Source organism: Antennarius striatus, chromosome 7, assembly GCF_040054535.1.
Source record: "Antennarius striatus isolate MH-2024 chromosome 7, ASM4005453v1, whole genome shotgun sequence".
Taxonomy (NCBI): domain Eukaryota; kingdom Metazoa; phylum Chordata; class Actinopteri; order Lophiiformes; family Antennariidae; genus Antennarius; species Antennarius striatus.
Genome location: NC_090782.1, coordinates 14,182,308 through 14,208,370, shown reverse-complemented (window position 1 = coordinate 14,208,370; position 26,063 = coordinate 14,182,308). Strand labels below are relative to the sequence as shown.

General features: G+C 40.3%; 2 protein-coding genes across 2 annotated transcripts in view; both read left to right on the top strand.

The window, feature by feature from the left end:
- LOC137599199 (leucine-rich repeat-containing protein 24-like) overlaps positions 1-8,522 on the top strand; it is a 29,311-nt gene extending 20,789 nt beyond the window's left edge. Inside the window, exons 6-8 of the mRNA XM_068319977.1 lie at positions 579-841; positions 1,740-2,303; positions 6,554-8,522. Coding sequence (XP_068176078.1) covers positions 579-841; positions 1,740-2,303; positions 6,554-6,958 — 1,232 coding nt within the window. The 3' untranslated portion in view covers positions 6,959-8,522. The remainder of the gene's footprint in view (positions 1-578; positions 842-1,739; positions 2,304-6,553) is intronic.
- Positions 8,523-12,048: 3,526 nt separating this feature from the next.
- Positions 12,049-24,499, top strand: mep1ba (meprin A subunit beta a). Its single transcript, XM_068319304.1, has 15 exons — positions 12,049-12,090; positions 12,195-12,222; positions 12,537-12,587; positions 12,670-12,713; positions 15,316-15,394; positions 15,511-15,628; positions 16,195-16,373; positions 16,465-16,683; positions 17,958-18,107; positions 21,703-21,912; positions 22,007-22,263; positions 23,417-23,627; positions 23,750-23,926; positions 24,018-24,268; positions 24,420-24,499. Exons 1-15 carry the CDS (start codon positions 12,049-12,051, stop codon positions 24,450-24,452), a joined length of 2,049 nt encoding a protein of 682 aa, XP_068175405.1. The 3' UTR covers positions 24,453-24,499.
- Positions 24,500-26,063: the final 1,564 nt, after the last annotated feature.

Sequence of the window (26,063 nt, the reverse complement as noted above, 5' to 3'; positions counted from 1 at the left end):
GCTGAAGAACCTTAAGAGAACCCATGCGGATCTGGACCTGTTTTAATAATTCAGTACTTAGTTATTAAATAGCTTACTGTCTGTATCCAAAACAAATTTTCCCACAGGGGCCCAAGAGATCAAGTAAAATATAAATAGTAGGTTTTAGTCAGCTTTCAGGTGTGAGAGAAGAGGATTCAAAGGACAGGGCTAGATGGAGGAAATTGATTCGCTGTGGCGACTCCTGAAGGGAAAAGCCGAAAGGAAAGAAGAAGAAGTCAGCTTTCAGGTCATGAGTGGTTATAGTTGCATTCCACAACTTTTACCCAACATCCTAACTTGTTTGATATGTTTTTGCTGGTATCACAATAAACGTATTTTAAAAAACAAAACAAAGTTTTACACATATTATCTTTGAACTGTTTTTAAATACATAACTTAAGTGATTTATAGTTTTCACAGTTTTTCTACCTTCATTTACTCCACTCAGGATACAGTCTGTCAATACACTGAACTGCCTCCCTCTGACCACTATTGATAGCTAGAGGCTTGATTTAGCATTAAGGGGTTCTATACTAATATCCTGCCATCTACTGTAGACAATCCATGGCGTTGTGACTGTGCTCTCCTTTGGCTGAGGAGCTGGATTGATGAGGAGGGCCAGCGACTACTAAGCTCTGCAGAACGTCGCCTAGTCTGCACCGAACCGCCTCGCCTATCCCACCTAAGCCTTGTGGAGGTCCCACTAAATAGCCTTGTTTGTATTCCTCCACTGGTGCAGCTGGAACATAGGAGGTTAGCTGTGCACCTCGGAGAGAGCTTGAGGGTGTCATGCCATGCTTCTGGTTACCCCCGGCCACAGGTAGGAACACCTGTCATGTGAACATCTAATGGTACTGCAAAATGCTGAAGAGGTGCATGAGGATGTTTCAGATGTCCTGAAGTTAAATACAAGTAGGACCCAATATTGACTTATTTCACCGGTTTACACACAAAATGGTGAACGGGTCACTTCTGGACACACCAACAAACAAATTATGAATACTAACTTGAGCTTAAATATATGGCTTACAATTACATTAGTGAACTTTGATTTGGGCTCAGCTAGTTTGATTGAGCAATTTTTTTTTCCTGAAATGCTTCCAGTGTCCTCAAGAACTGTCATCACCTTCTGTTTTGTTCTTCAATGTAATTTTTTTTTACAGAATGCTTATTTAACAAAGCATTGTATTTACTATCTCCTCCACCGTGAAATAGCTAAATCTATTAATGTCTTTTGGTGTCACTTCACTGGGGCCTCATTAAAATGACTCGAATGTAAAGTCAGATAAAAGTTTCAATTATTTTCCAACAAGGAGAGTCGAGGAGAAGATGATAATTGGATGACACCTTGGGCTTTCTGAGATTGAGACTGGGCTTGCTGTCTGGGATGGCGCAGACAAGCAATAATGTCAATGCGAAGGGGGGAAACAGATACCCAAACCAGAGAAATCAATCAGGAATACGGGAAAGGGGGAAGGGAACTGTGAGGGAAGATTTACAAAAAAACAAAACAAAACAGGAGAGAGTCAACTGATCAGATCATATTTTAATCAGATATAGTTTAGACTTTTTAAATCTCTCTCTAAACATTTTTTTTTCATGCAAGCAGCTATTTGGTCTAACCCTAAACCCATGGTTCAACAGTTAATTTCATGTTGCTGTGAGGCAAATGTATCTATTGTTTACGCGATGACAATATAACCTTAATGTCTTTGCAGGTGACATGGAAAAAGGCATCACAGGGTAAAGTGATGCTTTCTCCCAGAAGCCTTGTGCAAGAGTTTGGTTCTGGAGCAACAGGAAGAGTAGAGGAGCCCTCAGAAGAAGGGAAAGTTAGTGTGCAGAAGACTGCAGGCGAGCGCTTTGACCCGGACACTGGAAGTGGAATGTTATTTCTTAGTAATGTGACTGTGGCTCATGCTGGATTTTATGAATGTGAGGCCTGGAATGCAGGGGGTATAGCCAGGGTGACCTTTCAGCTTGCCATAAACTCATCCACTTCCTCTTCTTCCTCCTCTATTTGGGCCTCATGGTCTCAGGCATCCTCACCATACTCTCCCATCTTGCCCAAAATAAGGAGCCATGGCTCTGCTTTGGGCTCAGATGTGAGCCGGGAGCCCCTGTATGCTCTGGGCAGCATGGCTTTCAGTGCTCTGGGAGCTGCTACTCAGACAGCCATTGCTGTAGGCATCTCTCTACTTGCTCTGACTGCTCTGCTGCTGGTCGCAATGATCTACAGCCGACACCACCAACCTGAGAAGGAAGCTAATGGAACTGAGAAGGTGCGTCTTGTTTCCACATAGTTTTGTCTGTGAATCATCTGCAGCAACTTTGATTCTGACTGGATGAAGTGGTTAGGAAAATGAATGAATGAATGAATGAATGAATGAACGAATGAATGAATGGACCATTGATCTGATACTTTGTGTTTGTAAAACTAGTCAGAGTATATGACAAACTGTAGGTTCGCTATGAATTTGGACAGACTTTATGAACTGTGTGCTACAGTAAGTATATACTGATCAACCGTAACACTTAAATTAACCTTTCTTATATTGTGCAAGCCCTCTTTTACCTATGAAGCAGTTAGTTGTAGAGGTATAGATTTGGCTGGACCTCCGAAGTGGTCTGTGCTGTGGTATTTGGCACAGAGATGTTCGCAGCAGAACTGAAGGTGACTTGCTTGTCCAGAAAATACTACACATCCCTGATTGGATTGAGATCTGGTATTGACAGGTGCCATGGTAACAAAATAAGGAAACGTCAGTGGCAATAATCTTGTGGCTAATCAGGGACAAACAAGCCTACATATTCATGAATGCAAATACAGCTTCATTTTATGAGTCATATCATCATGTTTCATAAAGGAAGAGAAACTATCATAGTTAACATATCACATGGCTGAATTTGAAAACAGCAGATGAGACACACAGTCACTTCTTCTTCCATGTTCTTACGCTTCTTTTTATGTTATGTGTATTTATGTAATTATGTAACGTCTTTTAGTCTGTACCAGCTACTGTTATGTGTATTTATGTATTTTTTGAGAGCAGATGATCTTCTAATCACACTAATGGCACCTGTCAATACATTTCCATCCCTATTCTTAATCACCCTAACCTGCTGCACATCCTTCCCATCTCTGTCTCTCTGTCTTGCTGACCTGTATAGAGGAGACCATACCGGCAGCACTACCTGGAGGCCAGAACACAGTTCAGTACGCCAGACTGATGGAAGTTGAAAAAGGAAGAGTGTTGCTTCACTTTTAGGGAGGAGTTAAGACAGGCTTTGGGTGGTCAGGAGGGGCTTCCAGATGACTGGACAACTACAGCTAATGTGATCAGGGAGACAGGTAGGAGAGTATTTGGTGTATCATCTGGAAGGAACATAGATAAAGAGACTTGGTGGTGGAATGAGGAGGTACAGGAGGATGCGGATAGAGAAGTCCAGAGGGAACTGTATTGTGTTTTTGTAGATCTGAAGAAAGCGTATGACAGGGTGCCCAGAGAGGAACTGTGGTATTGTATGAGGAAGTCTGGAGCGGCAGAGAAATATGTTAGAGCGGTGCAGGACATGTATGAGGACTGTAAGACAGTGGTGAGGTGTGCTGTAGGTGTGACAGAGGAGTTCAAGGTGGAGGTGGGACTACATCAGGGATCAGCTCTGAGCCCCTTCTTGTTCGCTATGGTGATGGACAGGCTGACAGACGAGGTTAGACAGGAATCTCCATGGACTATGATGTTTGCAGATGACATTGTGATCTGTAGTGAGAGCAGGGAACAGGTGGAGGAGAAGCTAGAGAGGTGGAGTTTTGTCCTGGAAAGGAGAGGAATGAAGGTTAGCCGCAGTAAGACAGAGTACATGTGTGTGAATGATAGGAACCCAATGGAAGAGTGAGGTTACAGGGAGAAGAGATCAAGAAGGTGGAGGATTTTAAGTACTTAGGGTCAACAGTCCAGAGCAATGGAGAGTGTGGAAAAGAGGTGAAGAAGCGTGTCCAGGCAGGATGGAACGGGTGGAGGAAAGTGTCAGGTGTGATGTGTGATAGAAGAGTTTCAGTTAGTGGAAGAGTGAGGTTACAGGGAGAAGAGATCAACAGTTCTGGTCACTGAATTACTCAGAACGGACTGCAGTTGGAGCAATGCAGAAAGTTTTATGTAGAAATGAAGCATTCTGAGGTTACTTGAGGTGAAAATTATCTTATTTTTTAACTCTTATACTATGGTAGTATGACTGACTCAAGGAGGCCATGGTATTGGTGCTGAAGTGTACCACAACTTGAAAAATGTCATCAAGGAGAAAGGTGGCAAAGATGCCGCTAATGTTGGAGATGAAGGAGGTTTTTCCTCCAACATCCTGGAGGACAAAAAAAATTCCGCAGCTGCAGAGCTTTCTCTGGAGCAGCTCTTGTCAGCACAGCAAGGACAGCAAATATTTAAACTACAGTAATCCCTCCCTTATTCGTGCTTCAAGATGTACTGCTTCACTACCTCACAGTTTTTTTGTAGGTAATCACTTGATACCATACGCGCGTGCTATTGGCTGACAGCATCCGGAAGTGCACTGCGTTCCGAGAGTCATGGAATGCAGCGCACATCCGTGTGTTAAAGACACTCTGAAAAGCGCTTTAAACGATCTATCAGTGTCGGAAAAGGTTATACAGATGGAAGGTGGTTTATAAACATGTAAATTGCCATAAATAATTAAACGCATTAACCGCGAGTAACAAGGGATTATTGTATCACCAAAATCATGAGTCAGAAAAGCCAAGGCATCTATTAAAAATAATTAAAGTGATGATGATGATAATGATAATGACGATGATGACATCATTATCATCAACAATAATATTAATAATATGCTTGAGCTCACGTGTTTAGGCAACAAATTTATACGACACAAAAGCCTATCAGTATTGAGATGCTCCACACATCTCACATTCATGTTAGCATTGGCCTCAGCTGGGTAAATGATTAAAATATAATGCAAATCAACTGCTGTTTGTCACTCAACATAATTTCTGTTGCCAGCAAGTGGGACTGTCATTGTAATAGCTGTAAGCATGTCAGTATTTTCCTGGTGAGAGTGTCCGTTCCAGATTGGACTCTTATCATTGGAGTTATAACAACTTCCTGTTCATGGCATTTGTAAAGATGTTACATTGACATTGGCATGTCTTTTGAGCTATAAAAAAAAAAAATTCACGCAAATCCAAAAAAAAATTTTTTTATAGATCAGTTGATTTATTTGAACTTTCTAATATATGCCAAAACATATACTTTAGCTGAAACAGCCCACCCTACATCTTTGCTAGAAAACTCAAAAGCATCACAATGAGGTGTCACCAACTTCTTATAGCTGTTTTCACACACATAAAGTGACCAGATCTTGTGTGACCGGGTGCTTGTTCTCTAATTCAGTGGTCCCCAACCACCGTACCGCGGACCGGTACCGGTCTGTGGGTCATTTGGTAACGGGCCGCACAGAAAGAAAAAATAATTTACATTACTTCCGTATAATTTATTTCAGAGTCTGAAAGATGTTTTGTTTTGAAAAATTACCCGATTCTCTGTTACATTCGTCTACATCAGTGTTCCCCAACCACTGGGTTGGGGGACAGTAGGTACAGAACGTTTGGCGTTCTTTATTGATTACCAGTCTAAAGATGTTTTATTTTGAAAAGTGACGTCTTTGCAGAATGACGCACAGATGAATGCATGTGTCTGTTTCGCTTGACAGATTTCGGTCAAGTAACAGGTTACCCCGTTACCCCTAAATTAAGCGCCCACAACTGCGCCAGTGTTCTCAATTAAAGTCAAGGCAGATTATCCTGAGATCATCCCAAAAGTATCGAAAAACGTATTTCCATTTCCAACCTCCTGTCTTAGTGAATCCGAATTTTCTGCAGTGGCCGTAAAGAGAACCAAACTGCGGAGTAGATCGGACGTCTGGAACACACTTCAGGTGTCATTGTCTCCCGTTACCCCTAGATCAGCGGTCCCCAACCACTAATTCTCATTACTGTAATTATTATTATTTGACTGACTTGATCACCCTTCTATGCACTGATTGTAAGTCGCCATAAGAGCCACTGCCTGGGGCGGCAGTGGCTCAGTGGTAAATCGGGCTGTAGAGCGGGTTGTCCAATGTTCCTAAGATCGGCGGTTCGATCCCCACTCCCGCCCCAAAAAACACCCAGAGGTGAGCTGACAGTGGAAGGTGTAAGCTCACCCCTGGAGCACTACTGAGGTGCCCTTGAGCAAGGGACAGTCGAAAGGACAGTCAGAAAATGCATAAATGAATGAATGATTGAATGAATGAATGTATGAATGCTCTATCAATAGACTGAAAGTACCAAAAACAACAATTTCAGAACCACGTGCTATTGAAATTTAGTTAAATTAGCCACAGGTTATTTGTAACTTTGCTACAGACATGTAATTTCATCTGTTTACAGCACACTAATGACATGTTAAAGATTTGTCTTTCTTGTGTATCATTGTGCCCTGATATGATGAATTTTAACCTACAGGAGGATAACATCCTGTATGTGAACGACTATTCAGATGGACCCATGACCTTTGCCCAGCTAGAGGAGTACCGCGATGAGCATGGCCATGAGATGTATGTCCTGAACCGGTCCAAGCCAGTGCTGCGTCCTGCTCCACCCACAGCTGTTTCCACCACTAACCTGGGTTGTCCCAGTCCATCTGAGATCTCTAGCCCCACTCACTCATCAGGGCAGGGCCAGACCATGAGTCCCAGTCTGGTTCCCAACAAACAAGAGCAACAGGAGGGTGACATACCAACCATGAGGAGAATGACGGGGGAGGGAGGGGAGGCATCACCTGTGATGACATCAGAGGCTGAAGGCTTGTTCCTTAATCATACAGGCTTGTTCATGGACTCACAAATTGCCTATGAGATCCACTGCTGAAGGGGCCCCTGCACCCTTGAGACTTCGTGTTTATGAAGCCAGTTTATAGTCACCATGTTACCAGAAGAAAGCCAGGATGTGAATATTCATCTTTAAGACTCATTTCCTCTGGATTCAGATATTTACATACCCGACAGAGCTCATGGTCTATTTTTTAGATCAATATAATTGAGACTTTTATAAGTGGACATCAGTGGTGAGGAGGTGACAGAGTATAGACAGCCCTTCAAATGAGCTGTCCTACACAATATTAACTGGACGATGATATGTAATGAGCTGCATACATCAAACGAATGTCTGACTCAGCATTTCTCTGACCCTTCCCCCATCTGTGTAGGATTCAGAGACTTGATGCTTGTTCCTACAGTAGCAGCAAGTGCTGCAACACATTATTATTAGAATCACATATTTTGTTCCCCACTAAAATTGAATAATAATGGTTGTCATTGTTTGTCTTTTGGTAACAGGTATGGTCTATAGGTTGAAAATTCAGTGAAATCCTAAGTATATATTTGGGAGACCCTAAAAGTGTAACCAATAGTTTCTTCAGTTAGCAAATGTTTAGGAATATTGTTTTTGGACTTTTGGTCTGATCTAGCAATTTCCATTTTGATTTGATCACATGAACCTATGACTAAAGATGGTGGTTAATCTACGTCAGTACACAATGAGTTTCTCTGGTCACAAGGGTATCTGTGTCCGTGGAACATTTTATAGTTAAATAAGTTCTACAGGATAATCTTGTATTCTTCTTTTCCTTTTGGCTTTTCCCTTCAGGGGTCGCCACAGCGAGTCAGTTGCCTCTATCTAACCCTGTCTTCTGCATCCTCTTCTTTCACACCAACTACCTTCATGTGCTCTTTCACTACATCCATAAACCTCCTCCTGCCTGGCAGTTCAAAACTCAGCATCCTTCTACCAATATATTCACTATCTCTCCTCTGGACATGTCCAAACCATCTCAGTCTGGCCTCTCTGAATTTATCCCCAAAATCTCTAACATGTCCTCTGATGTACTCATTCCTGATCCTATCCTTCCTGGTCACTCCCAGAGAGAACCTCAGCATCTTCATCTCTGCTACCTCCAGCTCTGTCTTCTGTCTTTTCCTCAGTGACACTGTCTCTAGACCAAACAACATTGCTGGTCTCACCACAGTTATTCAATCAAAAATAATAATTAATAATGCTATGTATATTCCTCTGTTCAAAATTGGGGTTTTTAGTGGCTGCCAGACCAAATCAGTTTCTAACAGGAGGTTAATATTCATATAGTGCCACTAGCATGATTGCTGGATGAGAAGCTGTTACAACTGACTGCATGTTGATGTGTAGCAGCCAGTTATACATACTTAATGTGGTACATACAGTATGAGCTTAATTGCTCTGTTAAATAACAGCTTCTATTGCTGACAGCTATAGTTCCCTTTAATCACTCCTTAATTAGCTGTAGCTTAATATCACTATTTTTTTCATTTCTAATTCATTAAATTCCCTTTTTTGATTATGACCCCAGAATTTTAACTTGCACGATGCTCTTGACAAGTTTGTCCTCTCAAGAATTCATTGCTTTTCAGAGTCCAATTAAAGGTGGAAATCATGAAGTATTATGGTGTCTTTCAGATGTTTGTCCTTTACCCCTAGGTTTCTAAATCCAAACATGTGAGCATTCACATGAGGTCACTAATAAAAGTGCTGTTACACACTGGCAGCATGTCCGCAGTGTTCCACGCCTCTTATCCATAGTCTGCTGGGATGGGCTCCAGCAACCCCCTTGACCCGCGAAGCAGAAGAAGCAGAAGATGAATGAATGAATGAATAATATAAATGATTGACTAAAGAAGGTTCTAGCCTTAGAGATAGGGTTCAACATTCAAAGGATACTGAAAGTGGAACTGCTTCATTTTCATGTGAAAAAGAGACCAGCTGTGTCAGTTTGGGCATCCGAATGATATCTCCTGGAATGGCATGTGGCACGAAAACATCTCAGGTGCCCTATGGGAGTGCTGGAAAATTTGTCTACCCTGCCACCAGGTGCTACCAAATGAGGCCCAACCCCAGAATTGGTGCCAGTGTGTAACCCCGGTTGCGCCATATCGCAGTCTTTGTTTTTATTGTACTCAAAGGGACTTTTGAACTGTTTTTAGTTTTGCTCATCAACCAGGACCTGTTTCCAACTGGAGTCCCTCACAGAAGAATAAATCCCCCAATGCCTTGGCTTTGAGGACCATTCTTGCACTCAAACGGGTGAATGGCAGTAGCTCAGGTTATGTTATCATATACAGTATATGCATTTATATGTTATGTTATCATATATACACTGCTCAAATAATAAAGGGAACTCTTTAACAACACAATGTAACCCCAAGTTAACCACACTTCTGTGAAATCGAACTGTCCACTTAGAAAATAACACTGATTGGCAGTCAATTTCACATGCTGTTGTGCAAATGGAATAGACAACAGGTAAAAATTATAGGCAATTGCCAAGACACACTCAATAAAGGAGTGGTTCTGCAGGTGGTGACCACAGACCACTTCTCATTTCCAATGCTTTCTGGCAGATGCTTTGGTAACTTTTGAAACGGCGGCATATGAAACCATACTGCTGCTCACAAATGCTCACTTCTGCCCTTAGTCTAGCTTCCACTACTCTTTCCCATAACTTCATTGTATGGCTCATCAGCTTTATTCCTCTGTAGTTGCCACATTCTGCACGTCTCCCTTGTTCTTAAAAATGGGCACCAGCAAACTTCTCCATTCCTCAGGCATCTTCTCACTATCTACGGTCCAACCCAGTCAGAAACTCTACTGCCACCTCTCCTAGACACTTGCAAACCTTTACAGGTATACCATCAGGACCGACTGCCTTTCCACTCTTCATCCTCTTCAGTGCCCTCCTCACTTCATCCTGACAAATCTTTGCTACTTCCTGGTCCACAACAGTCACCTCTTCTAGCCTTTGTTCTCTCTCATTTTCCACATTCATCAACTCTTCAAAGTATTCTTTCCATCTTCCCATCACACTACTGGCCCCTGTCAATAGACTTCCATCGCTATCCTTAATCACCTTAACCTGGTGCACGTCCCTCCCATCTCTGTCTCTCTGTCTTGCCAACCGGTATACATAAGTCTCTATGTCCTTACTGTCCAACCTAGCATACAAGTCATCATAAGCCCCTTGTTTGCCCTTTGTTATCTCTACTTTCACCTTACGCTGCATCTCCCTGTACTCCTGTCTACTTTCCTCAGTCCTCTCAGTGTGGCACTTCTTCTTAGCTAACCTCTTTCTCTGTATACACTCCTGTACCTCCTCATTCCACCACCAAGTCTCCTTATCTATTTTCCTTCCAGATGACACAGCAAGTACTCTCCTACCTGTCTCCCTGATCACATTAGCTGTAGTTGTCCAGTCATGTGGAAGCACCTCCTGACCACCCAGCGTCTGTCTTTACTCCTTCCTAAAAGTCCTGCAACACTCTTCCTTTTTCAGCTTCCACCATTTCGTACTCTGCTCTGCCTTTGCCCTCTTCATCTTCCTCATCACCAGAGTCATCCTACATACCACCATCCAATGCCGTTTGGCTACACTCTCACCTACCGCTACTTTGCAGTCACTGATCTCCTTCAGATTACACCGTCTACACAAGATGTAGTCTACCTGTGTGCTCCTACTACCATTCTTATAGGTCATCCTATGTTCCCACCTCTTCTGGAAGAAAGTATTCACTAAAGCCATTTCCGTCCTTTTTGCAAAGTCAACTACCATCTGTCCTTCTGCGTTCCTCTCCTGGATATCAAACCTGCCCATCACCTCCTCATCACCTGTTTCCTGCACCAACATGTCCATTGAAGTCTGCACCAATGACAACTCCCTCACTTCTAGGTATGCTCTGCATCACTTCGTCAAAGTCCAACCAGAATTTCTCCTTCTCTTCCAGCTCACATCCTACCTGTGGAGCATACCTTCTAACAACATTGAACATCACACCTTCTATTTCTAGCTTCAGACTCATCACTCTATCTGACACTCTTTTTACCTACAGGACATTCCTAACAAATTCCTCCTTCAAGATAACTCACTCCATTTCTCTTCCTATCTACACCATGATAGAACAACTTGAACCCTGCTCCTAAACTTCTAGCCTTGCTACCTTTCCACCTGGTCTCCTGGACACACAGTATGTCTACCTTCCTCCTCTGCATCATGTCAACCAACTCTTTACCTTTTCCTATCATAGTTCCAACATTCAATGTCCCTACTCTCAGTCCTATATTCTTGGCGTTCCTCTTCTCTCTCTTCCTATGAACACACTTTCCTCCTTTCCTTCCTCGTCCAACAGTAGTCCAATTTCCACCGGCACCCTGTTGGTCAACAGCACCGCTGGCGGTCGTTGCTAACCCAGGCCTCGACCGATCCGGTATGGAAGTCATAGTTTTGATTCGAATGTTTGATTTGGCAAAAGTTTTACGCCGGATGCACTTCCTGACGCAACCCTCTGTATTTATCCGGGCTTGGGACCAGCACAATAAGACCCTGGCTTATGTCCTCTTGCGGCTACATATTATATACAGTATATATATATATATATATATATGTATATATGTATATATATATATATATATATATATATATATATATATATATATATATATATATATATATATATATATATATATATACACTGAAGAAAAAATATATATACTGTACACACACACACACATATATATATATGTGAACAGTATATATATTTTTCAGTATATATATATATATATATATATATATATATATATATATATATATATATATATATATATATATATACAGTATACATATATACACACGTACACACCAACAATTTGGAAATATGTTTCCATGCAGCTGTGATAAGTAATCCCTTTTCAATAAAAGTGTCATAAAACTGCTTGCCATCTGTTTATTTGAGTATTGACTTAATAATTGATTTAGCAGCCCTGTAATCTGACTAAACTAGCGGTGTAGGTGATTAGATAATGTGAACCTTTACTGTGGTTTTTTTTTCTTCAGTATATAATAAAGAGACAACGTTTCTTTGGACATACCAGCTTGAGTCATGACAATCTGGTTGACCATTCTTTTCCTGAGCCTGGGCTTGGTAAGAACACATCTTTGCTTTCAATGTGTCATGTCATTCTTTAGAAAATTATGGCATAAATGTCACCATTGATTATTAATGTGCTTTGCCAATTCATCTATTAGGCCGCAGCTAAGCTAACGGGTGAAACAGGTGCGTCAAGTATTTTTTTGGTCTAAATATATTTAAATTATATCCTTCCTGTATTCTTCATACACCCCTTAAGATGTCCTGTTTACTACCTCAGTGTTTTTCACTTGTTGAGGTGTCAGCATTATGAACACCAACACAAAACAAAACAAACAAACAAACAAACAAACAAAAACACTGCCTTGCTGCCACTCAGAAATACTTCAAAACAGAGTTAGCATTTATTTGTAGAAATAGAGATTTGATCATAATTCAGTTAGTGTGATTATTTTAAATCTTGTGTAAATGGCCGTTTATTATTATTTCTACACCTGCAGAAACCGATGTTGATGAGGGGCATGACTGGGACATCTTTAACATTAATGAAGGTTTATGGACTTATTATATTGTCATTATATTGCTGTTTTTTGTCAATGTTACTTTATCAACTAATACAATCTTGTCTTGCAGCGGCAGGATTGGACCTGCTGGAGGGAGATATCCAACAGGATGAAGTAAGCATGTGTGCACAGACACAAAGACACCAAGGGTGACACAAAGCTATTAGCCCTTGCAATCTGCATGTTCAGAATACATGTGCCTCAATTTTATCTGTATAAAGATGGTTTTACAAATGGTCAGATTGGAGGCCATCAGAAATTACCTTTGAAAAGGCGCTTTGATCCATGCATGGAATTCTCCTGTCTCCAAACTGTTCAACATTTGCTTTGAAATTTGACAGAGCATGCGGTGAATGAGTTGTGAATAGCTTGATGTGTCTGAAGCCTGGTAATATTGCTTTTAGCTTCCCAACTCAAACAGTTTTTATATGAGACTGTATCAACTCTGTTCCATGTTCTTATAGTTATATTTCTTCACTGGTTCATATTTTAGTTCCCGTAACAAAAAAAAATTTAGGGACAAATTAATTTGTCTGGAATCCTGACCTCAAGGTTTGGAGTGTTAACTAGTGCAAGGGTGTTTCCAACATCAATTTTTGTATCAAATATGATTGAAAGTTGCGTTGCTGCCTCTTCCGAAAGATTAGCTAAGTGGGTCAGTTTGTGCTCCATTTCTCTTTGACCTCCTTTTTATTGTGATTGCATGCTGTTGGGTAAAAACAACTAGGTTTTGATAAGTATTTACAAAAGAGATATCCTGTAGTTAACGGTTGTCAAATCACACAACTCACAGGAACAACACTCAAAGCTAAGAACTAAAATAACGTGTCATTCTTGACAGCACGTTATCTTTTCATTCACACATCAGTAATATGACCAGGTCTGCCTACTTCCACCTACGAAATATCCCTCACTCCCCGTACTGCCGCCATCCTCATCAACAGTTTTGTCACTTCTCATCTGGATTACTGCAATTCTCTCCTCTTTGGTCTCCCTCACAAATGTCTCCACAATCTACAACTGGTCCAGAACTCAGCTGGCAGCATCATAACTCAAACTCCCTTGATTCACCACAACACTCCTGTCCTTCCGGTCCAGTTCTGCATTCAATTTAAAATCCTCCTGCTAACTTTCAAAGCCATCCACAACCTCGTTCCTCCATGTTTGTCTGATCTCCTCAATGTCACCACTCCCTCCTGCTCCCTCAGATTCTCATTCTCCTTACACCTGTCTGTCCCCTCCGCCTGTCTCATGGTAGTCAGACGGGTGGGGAGGGACAAGTTTCAGTCGCTCTGCTCCCAGTTTATGGAATTCATTTCCAACGATCACTCCCCCACTTCGAATCACAACTCAAAACACATCTGTTTAAGACTGCCTATTCGTGCTGACGCCTATTGCTCTTTTATTGATTTTATCTATTTTTTATTGTTGATTTTTTTAATGGACTGTGTATTTCTGTACAGTGTCCATGAGTAACAAGAAAGGCCCCTTCAAATAAAATTTGTTATAATTATTATAAGGGAGTACACAAATATCTCTGCACCTGGAATGGGCCGTGTCACAACACCTTTCATATGAATGTTTTGAGGATGTTTGGGGCATGTTTGTTAGTTCTAGTCTGTTTGGGTGGGAACTACATTTGAGGTTACTTCCCAGTAAGGAGTCAAAACCAGGTGGGGTCTGAAAGTCATCTGAACTGAGAACAGCTAACTCCAACATCAATGAGTGTGTATGTATGTATGTATGTATGTATGTATGTATGTATGTATGTATGTATGTATGTATGTATGTATGTATGTATGTATGTATGTATGTATGTATGTATGTATGTATGTATGTATGTTCAGTGCCTTGCAAAAGTATTGGCCCCCCCAAGAACGTTTTGACATTTTGCCACATTTCAGGCTTCAAACTTAAAACAAACTGAAAATATTTTTCATGAATCAACAACATGTGAGACACAATCATGAAGTGGAACCAAATTTATTCAACATTTTATATTGTGTTTACAAATAAAAAACTGAAAAGTAGGATGTACAGAAGCATTGGCCCCCTGTTCTCTCAGCTCAGCCAAACGACTCCAGAAGTTCTCTGATGACTTCTGAATGGTCCAATGTTGACCTAAATGACAACAATGACAGAGTTCACCTGTGTGTCATTTGGTCTCACATTTGCACATCCTACTTTTCAGTTTTTTATTTGTAAACACAATATAAAATGTTGAATAAATTTGGTTCCACTTCATGATTGTGTCTCACATGTTGTTGATTCTTGAAAAATATTTTTAGTTCGTTATCTTTAAGTTTGAAGCCTGAAATGTAGCAAAATGTCAAAAAGTTCTTGGGGTACTTTTGGGGTACAATACTTTCGCAAGGCACTGTACATACTGTATATGTGTATGTATGCACAAAGGTATGTGTCTATGAGTGTGTGTGTGTGTGTGTGTGTGTGTGTGTGTGTGTGTGTGTGTGTGTGTGTGTGTGTGTGTGTGTGTGTGTGTGTGTGTGTGTGTGTGTGTGTGTATGTATGTTTATTTACGTTTGTGTATATACAGTATGTATCTGTGTATGTATCTATGTAGGTATATATGTATGTATGTATGCATGTATGTATGTATGTATGTTTCTATGTATGTACTGTATGTATGTGTGAATGTGTGCATGTATGTATGTATGCATTGTTCCAATCACTATCATCTATTCTTCATTCTTGTCAGATATCCATCAGAAACTCGATCATAGGAGATAAATATCGGTGGCCAACAACCATCCCCTACTACTTAGAAGATAGCCTGGGTAAGACACGCATAAACGCTAATATTTACTTACAATGTATGATATACTGGATTTTCATCGGTTACAGAAACTTTTATATTTGATCATTAATATCCCATAATATGTGTAATATGTAGATATGAATGCAAAGGGAGTGATCTTGAAGGCTTTTGACCAGTACAGACTGAAGACCTGCATTGACTTCGCACTGTGGAGAGGAGAGGAGAACTACATTTCTGTGTTCAAAGGGAGTGGGTGAGCTGCTAGTTCATCTTGGTTGTTTTGGGGGGGGGGGGTTGTCCTGTAAATTTCCTGTTTTGATTCAGTGTCACAGTTTCCATCAACCCTGTTTCCTTGTGAAGCGCTCTGATTAAATGAAAGGCAGGGGACTGATGCTATAACACAAGGACAGGGAAAACCAGATTCATCATTTATATTTGTTTTTACGTTTACTATGTGATCAAGCTTTTTCTCAAGCACTATTCATTATATTCCTATCTTATTTCTAACAGAAGCATAGCTGCTGTCCAGAGGTCAGGGAGTCTCAGTGCTGATAATAGAAAGGGAGAAATAAATACACACCATTAAGCATCTCCAGCTTTGACCCCTCAAGTTGAGATATTGCTGTCTTGATGTTTTATATATTGTCACGCTAAATTCCTCCACTATTATTTTGCCAAACTCAAACGTGAAGTTCATTACTTGATTCTTGGATAATATAATCATTTATTGGTTGGTTAGTCGAGTAATTTATCATCCTCTGAATACTGCTTAAACAAACTATTTAACCAAAAGTATGAATCTCTCCTGCCACTGCTTAGATGCTACTCCTCTGTAGGAAACCAGCATGTGGGGAAGCAGCGGCTGTCCATTGGGAGGAACTGTGATCGCCTAGGAACTGTTGAGCACGAGTTTCTGCATGCGTTGGGCTTCTGGCATGAGCAGTCCAGGGCTGACCGCAATGATTATGTCAACATCATGTGGGACCGTATCGAGCCTGGTAACAATTAGCTCAGCACACACACATTACTGCACACAAACTTGTTAAGATCATCAAGTACAGATATTATATAACATTATTTCATCCTTAGGTAAAGAACACAACTTCAGGATATATGATGACACTATGTCAAGTGCTCTTGGTGTTGCCTATGACTACGGCTCTGTAATGCACTACAGTAAGACAGCCTTCAACATCGGTTCCGAACCGACCATCATCACCAAGATCCCCTACTTTATGGATGTGATTGGTCAGCGGATGGGCTTCAGTGCCAGTGACCTAACCAAACTCAACCATCTATACAACTGCAGTGAGTCCTCTTAGCTGCTGACTTTGTCAATCTAACAACAAAGGAAAACTCCTCACTGTACAAACCATGATCCATGAACTATAGATGCTTGCGATCAGCAATAGGTACAGGAGGAAGCCTCATTTTACAGAAAGTCTCTAATGCTGGGAATTTTGGGCACTCGACTTTGGCAAAGTAAAATTAGTCAGGCATTCATTTATTAAAAAGAGCAGATCTTGTTCCAGAGCAAACTAAACTTTAGTTTGGGCCATTTCAGAAAGGTTCAAACTTTGAGCCACCTACAATAAGTTATGGCAGACTAAAAATATGGTGACAGAGTAGTACGAGATTACATTATTATTACAGATGTTCCAGAGCAGCCTTAAAGTTTCTATATTTTAAGGAGCAAACCTGAAGAAAATATGCTAGGTTAGGCTATTTGAGGTGAAGGGTGGAGTGAATTTTTGCCCACTTTTAGCTTTAATGTATGGTTTCAGTTATTTATTATTCAGTTATACTTTGTCCATCCATTATTTTGAATATGTTGTCCAGGGCATAAAATATTAACACAAAATTAATCTCTGAACTAAATCCAGCTGTTTTGCTAGAGAACATACACTAATTGTCCTTGTGATCACTTTCAATCTACAATTGAAATGTTTAGATTAACCCAGACTACAATCCAACTTGGTCCTGACTTTTAACCTACTGTATTTCTATCTGATACACAGGCAGTACACATTTAATCAATACATGATCTGCTTATGTAAACTGTTTTTTTTTTTGCATTTGAACAGCACTATCAGTGTAAAAGAATTCAAATAACATTCAATACTGCACGTGCCAAGGTAGTGCAAGAGGACCTTGTACCTTTTGGGTGTGCCTGATTCACTGCTGGCGATTCTCCAGATATGGGAAACAGCAGATCTTGAATGAAGACATAGTTCAAGTTGTCTCAACTTTTGACATATACTGTACATGACCTTGTATTCCATACGGGTCTTCTGACCTTTACATTATTAGAAGTAGGTTTGAGGTGTCTGAAGAAATGGACAGATTCCTCTCACCAGAGAATATCGTGCTTGATTCTGGTGTTTCATGGGTTCATGCAAAAATCACATATCGAAACCAGTAAAACTATAGTTAATATTTTTATTACCATTTTTTTTACTACACTAGTGTTTCCCTGTAATCCAACTGATAATAAATAATTTATATAAAATCTTTTCTTTGACTCTAATGCAAGATGTGATCCACAAAAGGTACAGCTTCTCTTGACTATTTTCTCTCCATAGCCAATTCTGCCTCCTTTGTGGATAGTTGCAACTTTGAGCAGGAGAACATTTGTGGGATGATCCAGGATCATGGCAACAGAAACTGGGAGCAGCTTCCCTCTGTCAGTGGAGGACCTCAGACCGACTACACAAACATGGGACAGTGCAAAGGTAAGTGATGCTCAAGACATGTCATAATGCAGTGGTTCTTAACCTGGGTTCGATCAAACCCCAGGGGTTCGGTGAGTCGGTGTAAGGGGTTCGGTGGAGACTGAGGTCAAGACAAAACGTCTCGGGTGTTTTGTCTTGACCTCCGCCGAACATAACACAAATCATTGTGTACGTATGACACATCGTGTCAATTCGTGCTGACACAGCCCCTTTAGCAATCACTTGCTGCCGGTGATCACGCTACATCGATTGGCCTACCTGTGCTACAGGGGATTTTGCGCGTTCAGTAGCCAATTTATGCCTGTCATGATGGTACGTTGTCTGATTTCTTTCTTAATACTTTAATCCATAGTAACTATATTGAGCAAAAAAACAAAGTGGTCAGACGAATATGTGCAACATGGATTTACATGTATAACGGAACGTGATGGGAGTCAGCGTCCTATCTGCATGATTTGCAATTCCAAGTTGAGCAACTCTAGCCTCACACCGGCAAACCTAAAGGAACACTTCAATAAGCTACATGGAGATGGGGAATAGAAAAACACTGTGCTTGTTGACTTCAAGGTGAAGAGAGCAAGATGTGACAAAACGGCTAATCTGCCTGTTCTTGGTTTTGATTTTTGAAAAAGGTAACATTAATGCATAGTTCGTTAAATGCACCAGTAAAATCCAGTGTAAAACATATACTGGACTTATACATATTTTTTAATATCTTTTATATGTATATATATACAGTGCACCCTCGCACATTTGTGCATCAAGGCTCACGACTCCACTTCATTGCAGATTTGTGGTAGGCAGTCACGTGATACCATACCATTCTATTGGCTGATGGCATCCGAAAGTGTGCTCTGTTCCATGAGTCTTGGACTTACGTGAGACACGAAAGTGCTTTAAACAGTCGATAAGAGTGTGGGAAAAGGTAATGCAGATAGAAGTTGGTTTAATATCAGTATGGGGAGGGTTCATAAACATTTAAATTACCGAAAATAGTAAGATAAAGAGTTGATCATTCTATCGCAGAATTCGTTATTTGCGTGTGGTTCCTGTAACGCATTGCAGCGAGAAACGAGGGCGCACTGTGTATATACAAGCAAACCTTGGTTTTTGAAATGCTTTGGACATCGAACAAATCAGAATTGGACCAAAAAAATTCTGAATTTTTTTGTCTTGGAAGTCGAACAAAATTTGGAAGTCGAACGCGAAACAAACTCAGTAACAGCCATCCTCCTGCTTTTTATTTTAGTTTACTGTATTCAATAATTTTTCACTTAATTTGCATTCCATTGCCTATGGTGCAAGTTACTCTACTGTAAACTTCTGTTCAAAAGATGACGGTAACTCGTTGTGGAATCTGCGTGGTGAATGATAAGTGGAACGAAATAAGATTTTCTCTCCTTTATTGAACCGGAGCCCGCTACGCTCACCTGAACACTCAATTGAACACTGATACATTACGAATGTCGCACTCAACAGAACAAGAGCATTACATTTACATGCAACTTTTCCGGGTACAACAGGAAGTCCCAAAATAAGAGCGTTGATCGTACTTAACACTTTCTTTCTCGTGTTTGCTTCTTTCTTTTACATTTCTTTGATATGTTGCATTACTATACAATTTGATATATAAATGACATTATGTAGTAACATATACTACGCGGATACAGCAGCAGAAAATAGATGGATATTATGTTGAAAAAAGGTAGTTTTCTAGCGTCTTGGAACGGATTAAGACCATTTACATTATTTGTAATGGGAAAAATGTATTTGGAATTCTAACAAATCGGTATTCGAACAGCCTTCCGGAGCGAATTGTGGTCGGAAACCGAGGTTTGCCTGTATATATACACACAAACACATATATATATACACACATATACAGTATATATACAGTATATATATATATATATATATATATATATATATATATATATATATATATATATATATATATATATATATATATATATATATATATATATACAGTATATAGCAGCTAAAGGATGAACATTCGAACAATCTGCTGGTGACTGCTAGCTTCCAAAAAAAATATGTAGAAATGTTTAGAATTTACATCGGCATTTTGGTTTTAAATATTTCATCTTTCAACAGTGTTAACATTATGCTGGCAAAGATGTCAAAGCAGTGACTGATGCGTGATTGACCAACTAAAAAACATGTAATAAAAACATGTAATTACTTCTTTCTCCTTTACCTAGTCTGATATCTGTCTTCAATAATTGTTACGAACAATAATGTCTGATGTGTTTTATGGCATCTGTTCAAAGTGCAAACTTGCAGTATAAAATAGTTATTGTGTGATAAATAAGGTAGATAAATACCCCTTTATTGATGATTTATTAGATACAGTTTTAAATAGAGTTTGTTTTACACACCTGAGAGATAATCCTGGGATTTACCCCTCATATTAAACTAAATCTGACCCTGTCGGATCATCTTCACTTTAACAAAGACTCAATATTTGTTTTTCAACCTTCAGCAAACTCTGTGGCTTTTTTGGACAGTTTTTGGTAGGTACCAATCAATGACATTCCAGGAACATCCAACAAAACCTGCACTTCTAGAGATCTGTCTGTTAGTGTAGTGTATGTCTTGTGGTATGTTCTGTTTTGTTTTTGTTTTTTCCTGGTGTTTGGCTGAGCAGTGGATATGTGCAATTTCCTCCGGGATTATTAAAGTATCTATCTACCTATCTATCTATCTGTCTATCTAACAGACAGACAGACAGACAGACAGACAGACAGACAGACAGACAGACAGACAGACAGACAGACAGACAGACAGACAGACAGACAAAGACTCAACTCAACACAGACTGTCTGTCTGTCTGTCTGTCTGTCTGTCTGTCTGTGTCTGTCTGTCTGTCTGTCTGTCTGTCTGTCTATCGATCTACTGTATCTATCTATCTATCTATCTATCTATCTATCTATCTATCTATCTATCTATCTATCTATCTATCTATCTATCTATCTATCTATCTATCTATCTATCTATCTATCTATCTATCTATCTATCTGAGCCATCATCTGGTCTCGGTTTGGTCCTCATCAGAGTCTTTCAGATCATTATGCTGACTCAATTTTCTTGTTTCCTTTATATCAACTCCAACAGTAAAATGTTCACTTTTTGCCTGATACAGTACATCTTGTCTGCTGACAGGAGCCATTGCAACATAATACTCCTTGTTCTTCAAATTAGCCGTCAGTGGTTATAATGTTAGAGATGACTGGTGTATAGCTCATGATCTGCTGCAACACGAAAGTTAATGGGAGCTTTCGACCACTTCTCACTGAAGGCTACTGTTTTATGGAATCATTTGAAACCATAAGAAAGGTGTGAAGTAAATCAGAAAAACAATGTACACCTCACAGACATTCCTTTAATCCTGGAGATCAAACTAAATGGATGGGAACAACTTTGATATGTGAATATCTTTGAGAAAGATCTTGAAAGAAAGAAGTGCTAAAACCTTGTGTATATATATATATATTTTATTTATTTTTCATTTTTCATTATAATGCTTAACTTTCAAGGCTAGACTTCTCCCTCTGTTGTCTCTTCCTTCCACCAGGAAAAGGGTTCTTCATGCATTTCAGCACAGCCTCTTCTGAACCTGGTGACACCGCATCCCTTGCCAGCCGATGGCTGTACCCTAAACCTGGGGCTCAGTGCCTGCAGTTCTTCCTCCATAACACTGGAGCAGCTGACGATGTTCTCCACATCTGGGTACGAGAGCAAGATAAGGAAGGCTATAAAGAGAAAATCTTCAAGACAATTTCAGGTAGTAAATGAAACACTACATGTTGCTCATATGAACACAGTGTATGAATGTATATAAATATTTGTTACCTGTTGTTTCTCTGTTGTCTTTTCAGGAGGGGTTATGGGTTCCTGGAATCTTCATAACATCAATCTGAATATGAGCAAGAAGGCTCGAGTGGAGTTTCAGGCTGTCACGGGAAGGGGTCTGTCAAAGGGGGGTTTCTCTCTGGATGACATTAACCTGTTTTCTTCAAAGTGCCCCCAGCACATCTGGCACATTCGTAACATCACTGGGCTACTAGCCACCACACCAGTAGGACAAAAACTGTACAGCCCTCGCTTCCTGTCACCAGCAGGTTACTCTTTCCAGGTAAACGCCTTTATAATAGACACAAATCCTTCCTCTTTGATTACAAAAAGCTTACAATTAGAAACAACACAGATTCCATAGATAAGCTGCTAGGGGGCGGCAAAGAAATTCTGTCCAATTCTATCTGTCTTACCTGCCACTCTCTCTCTCTGTTTCTTGCCATCTCTTTCCCCATTGTGTTTCCCTTCCCACCCAACTGGTCAAGGCAGATGACCGCCCTTCGGAGTCTGGGTCTTGCTCTGAGTTTCTCTTTAAAGAGCGAGGTTTTTCCCGTCGCTGTCGCTTATGCTTTGGGTTTCTCTGTCTTTTAAACCACTTTGAAATGTCTGATGTGATTAAGCACTATACAAATAAAGGTTGATTAATTGATAGTACTGTATTCTATTCTCTTAATTTTGAAACATAAGGAATACAGAAACAGTAAGTTTTGCTCCATGAAGTTCTGTATTTTTTAGATATATACTGTATTTACTGAAGTAGGATTACTCATTTTGAGTAAGCAATTATTCATATTAGGGTATTTGACTAAAACTACATTGGGTTAAGGAAGCTAACCTTCCTTCCACAGTCTGAGCTCCCTCCCCAAACTGATAGCTATCACAATGATGATAGTGATGATCATAATGCCCGCACGGTGGCACAGTGGGTAGTGCTGTCACCTCACAGTCCATATAGTCACTGGTAGATTATATCAGTTGAAGCAACCAAGTGAATTGAGCTAACTACTGAGTTAGCTGAAAACACCATGTTGCTCGCTTTTCAGGTTTTTCTATTAAGTCTGTCAAAAGAGGCTTTTTAAAATATGACAGTTGTGAATTCATGCATTATATCAGGTTAAAAAATATCTATGTTGCCTTCCTGATCTATTCTACACAAAAGTTGACCTGAAAATCACAATGTTTTATTGGTAAGACATTGTGTAACTGCAAAAAATACCCTGACTGACTTTTTTATTCATAAATTTGTATATTATCTTTTAACAGGATTAATATAATGTCTTACAATTATCATAACAATCTGTTATTAACTTCGAATTATAAATGTCAGACTCCTATAAATGACAGGACAGATTGTGACATGTTTCATCACAATTTGCAACTTGTCTACTACAAATTGCTTTCAATGCTTCTTCACACTGCTCTGTGCTTTGTAGGTGGGCGTCTATCTGAATGGAAAAAGTGATCGTAAGGGCTACATGGCCACATATTTCCACCTGACCTCAGGCCCCAATGACCACAGACTCAAGTGGCCGTGCCCTTGGCAACAGGCAACCATGGCCCTGATGGACCAGCAGTCTGACATCAGGCAGCAAATGAACATGCACCGAATGGTGACCACTGACCCTGACAAGATGTCCTCTGATGGTAAGAAAGGGGTGGCACTTTGACTACACACTTGACTTCGCTCTGTTCTTTAGACACTGAAGTGACTTCATGACTTTTCATGACTGTCCAACAGAAAGTGACAGTTCATGTGTTTGTCTCAGGCACTGAGTTCTACTGGGACGACCCCAAGAAGGTGGGCTCTAAAGTAACTGCATCTGATGGCACTTATTACTATCGAGGTCCAGGCACCGGAACGAGTACCTTCATCACCCACAGCAGGCTGAGGAGCAGAAACTTCATCAAAGGAGATGATGCCTTTTTCCTGTTTAGTCTGGAAGGTGTCAATTATAAAGAAAAAAAGCAATCAAACGATGATCCGTAAAATACTATCTTATCTGAATTTTTGGTTGACTGTGTCTCTGTCTTCAGATATATCTGACCTGCTGAAGCCTCAGTCTCTTCCCCACTCAACTGTCAATTCTGATGTCAGTCACATGAAGGCTCCAGACCAAGTTGTTTCACAAGGAGCTCCTCACAACCTCACCATAGTGATTACTGTGGCGGGGTCTGTGGCAGCCGCCATGTCAGTGGTTTTCATCCTGATTGCCTGGAAGATGAGAAGGAGACAGCAGGAAAGCGATGAGCTGGTGGTCATACAAGACATGCCCGAATTCATGAAGGTGAGTTTAAGCTGAGCAGAGATAAGTCACACCACTGCTACTTATTTTCCTGTCCTTCATCAGTGCTGGGGTACTTTATCTGCATAAAGCCAACTGTCATGTTCTCTGTTAGTGTTTGAAAAACTGTTGGCAAATTTGTCTGTCTTTACAGGACAACTCAATCAAAGATTTATCATCGGTTTGATGATGATGATGTCCCCATTAAAGAAAAAAACAGCAACAAAACGAAACAGATAAATGGTGTGTATTTCCAAGCATTCAGATTATCATCTGATTCCTTGTTATATATATCTGAATCTCAATAAAATCTCTTAAGAGCAAACTTCAAATAATGAGTTTCATTTATCTCCACCACCAATCAGTCATTTACATATTGTGTTTAATGTGGAGGAAGCCCTCTGCATCTCTTCTGCATTCATTCTGCACCTTTTCTGGAGAGCTTGTAGATAGGGACGAGATGAGATGGAGCAACACCACCAGAAAGGGTAGTGTTGTTACAACTAAAGCAATGCACTTGTACAGACATGGTGGAGAAGATGATCCGGACTTTTTATGATGTTCTTCACAGCAAGAACTGGAAGTATGTTTTATTTCCCACAACACTGATTTGGGGAATTTTACTGTCTACATACTCCCTCAGAAAAGGAGATATTTTTAATGTTGTAACTACACGTGCTAAACTTGATCCGTTGCTGCATTTCTAATCTTAATCTTGATATATTAGCATGTTAACATTTTTAGTCTTTTTGACTAGTGTAGATAAACTCCTGCTCACTAATTAGTATCAATCAATCAAGTTTTATTTATAAAGCGCTTAATCATGGCAACAGACATTTTATAGCGCTTTAGCAGACATGAAAAACCCAACTGAACTCTCCAGAGAAAGCATAAGTGACAGCGGTGGGGAAAAACTCTGTCAGTGAGGAAGAAACTCCAGGCAGGACCCAGACTCTTTTGGACGGCCATCTGCTTTGACCGGTTGGGTGGAAAAATAAATAAAATGAAGATAAGGACAGGGTAAGAGAAAGAGAAAGAAAGAGAGAGAGAGACAGAGAGAGAGAGAGAGAGAGAGTGAGAGAAAGAGAGAGAGAGAGAGAGAGAGAGAGAGAGAGAGAGAGAGAGAGAGAGAGTGAGAGTGAGAGTGAGAGTGAGAGTGAGAGTGGAAGATAAGCCAGATAAAATCAGTGTCTTTATGGCTAAGGTTAGGCGATTTGATGCGGGCACTGAGGTGGGGGCGGGAAAGTCAGGCTGTGTTCACCGACTCCTGGGTTGCTGTCTTCAATACATGTTCCCCATCATGTAGTTGGTGAGTTCAGAGCAGAATTAAAGCTGCATGGATGACTATATTGTGGCACGGAGGAAGAAAGGAAGCAGGACCCCAGCTAATGGATAGATGAGGGGTCATACTGGTGGGATGGGAGGAGCAGGTCCAAAGCTAATGGGTGGATGAGGTTTGAACCTGAGAAAACCTGTGAATACATACAGCACAGAGACTCCAGGGAAGAAGTTGAGTTAGTAGGGTGTGATTGGAGAATAGGAGAGAAAGAGATCGGAGAGGAGGAGGAGTAACACAGATGGTCAGAGAGAATAAGGAGGAGAGAGGAGCTCAGTGAGTCTGGATGTTGAGTCTCCAGCAGAGTAGGACTATAAAAAGAAACGTAACAGTTTGAGCCACTTTATTTGTAAAGTTTTTGAAAAAGAAAATTTTTAAGTCTAGTCTTAGATAATGAGAGGGTGTCTGCCTCCTGAATCGAGGTGGTGGGGTGGTTCCACAATGGGGATGCTTCATAGCTAA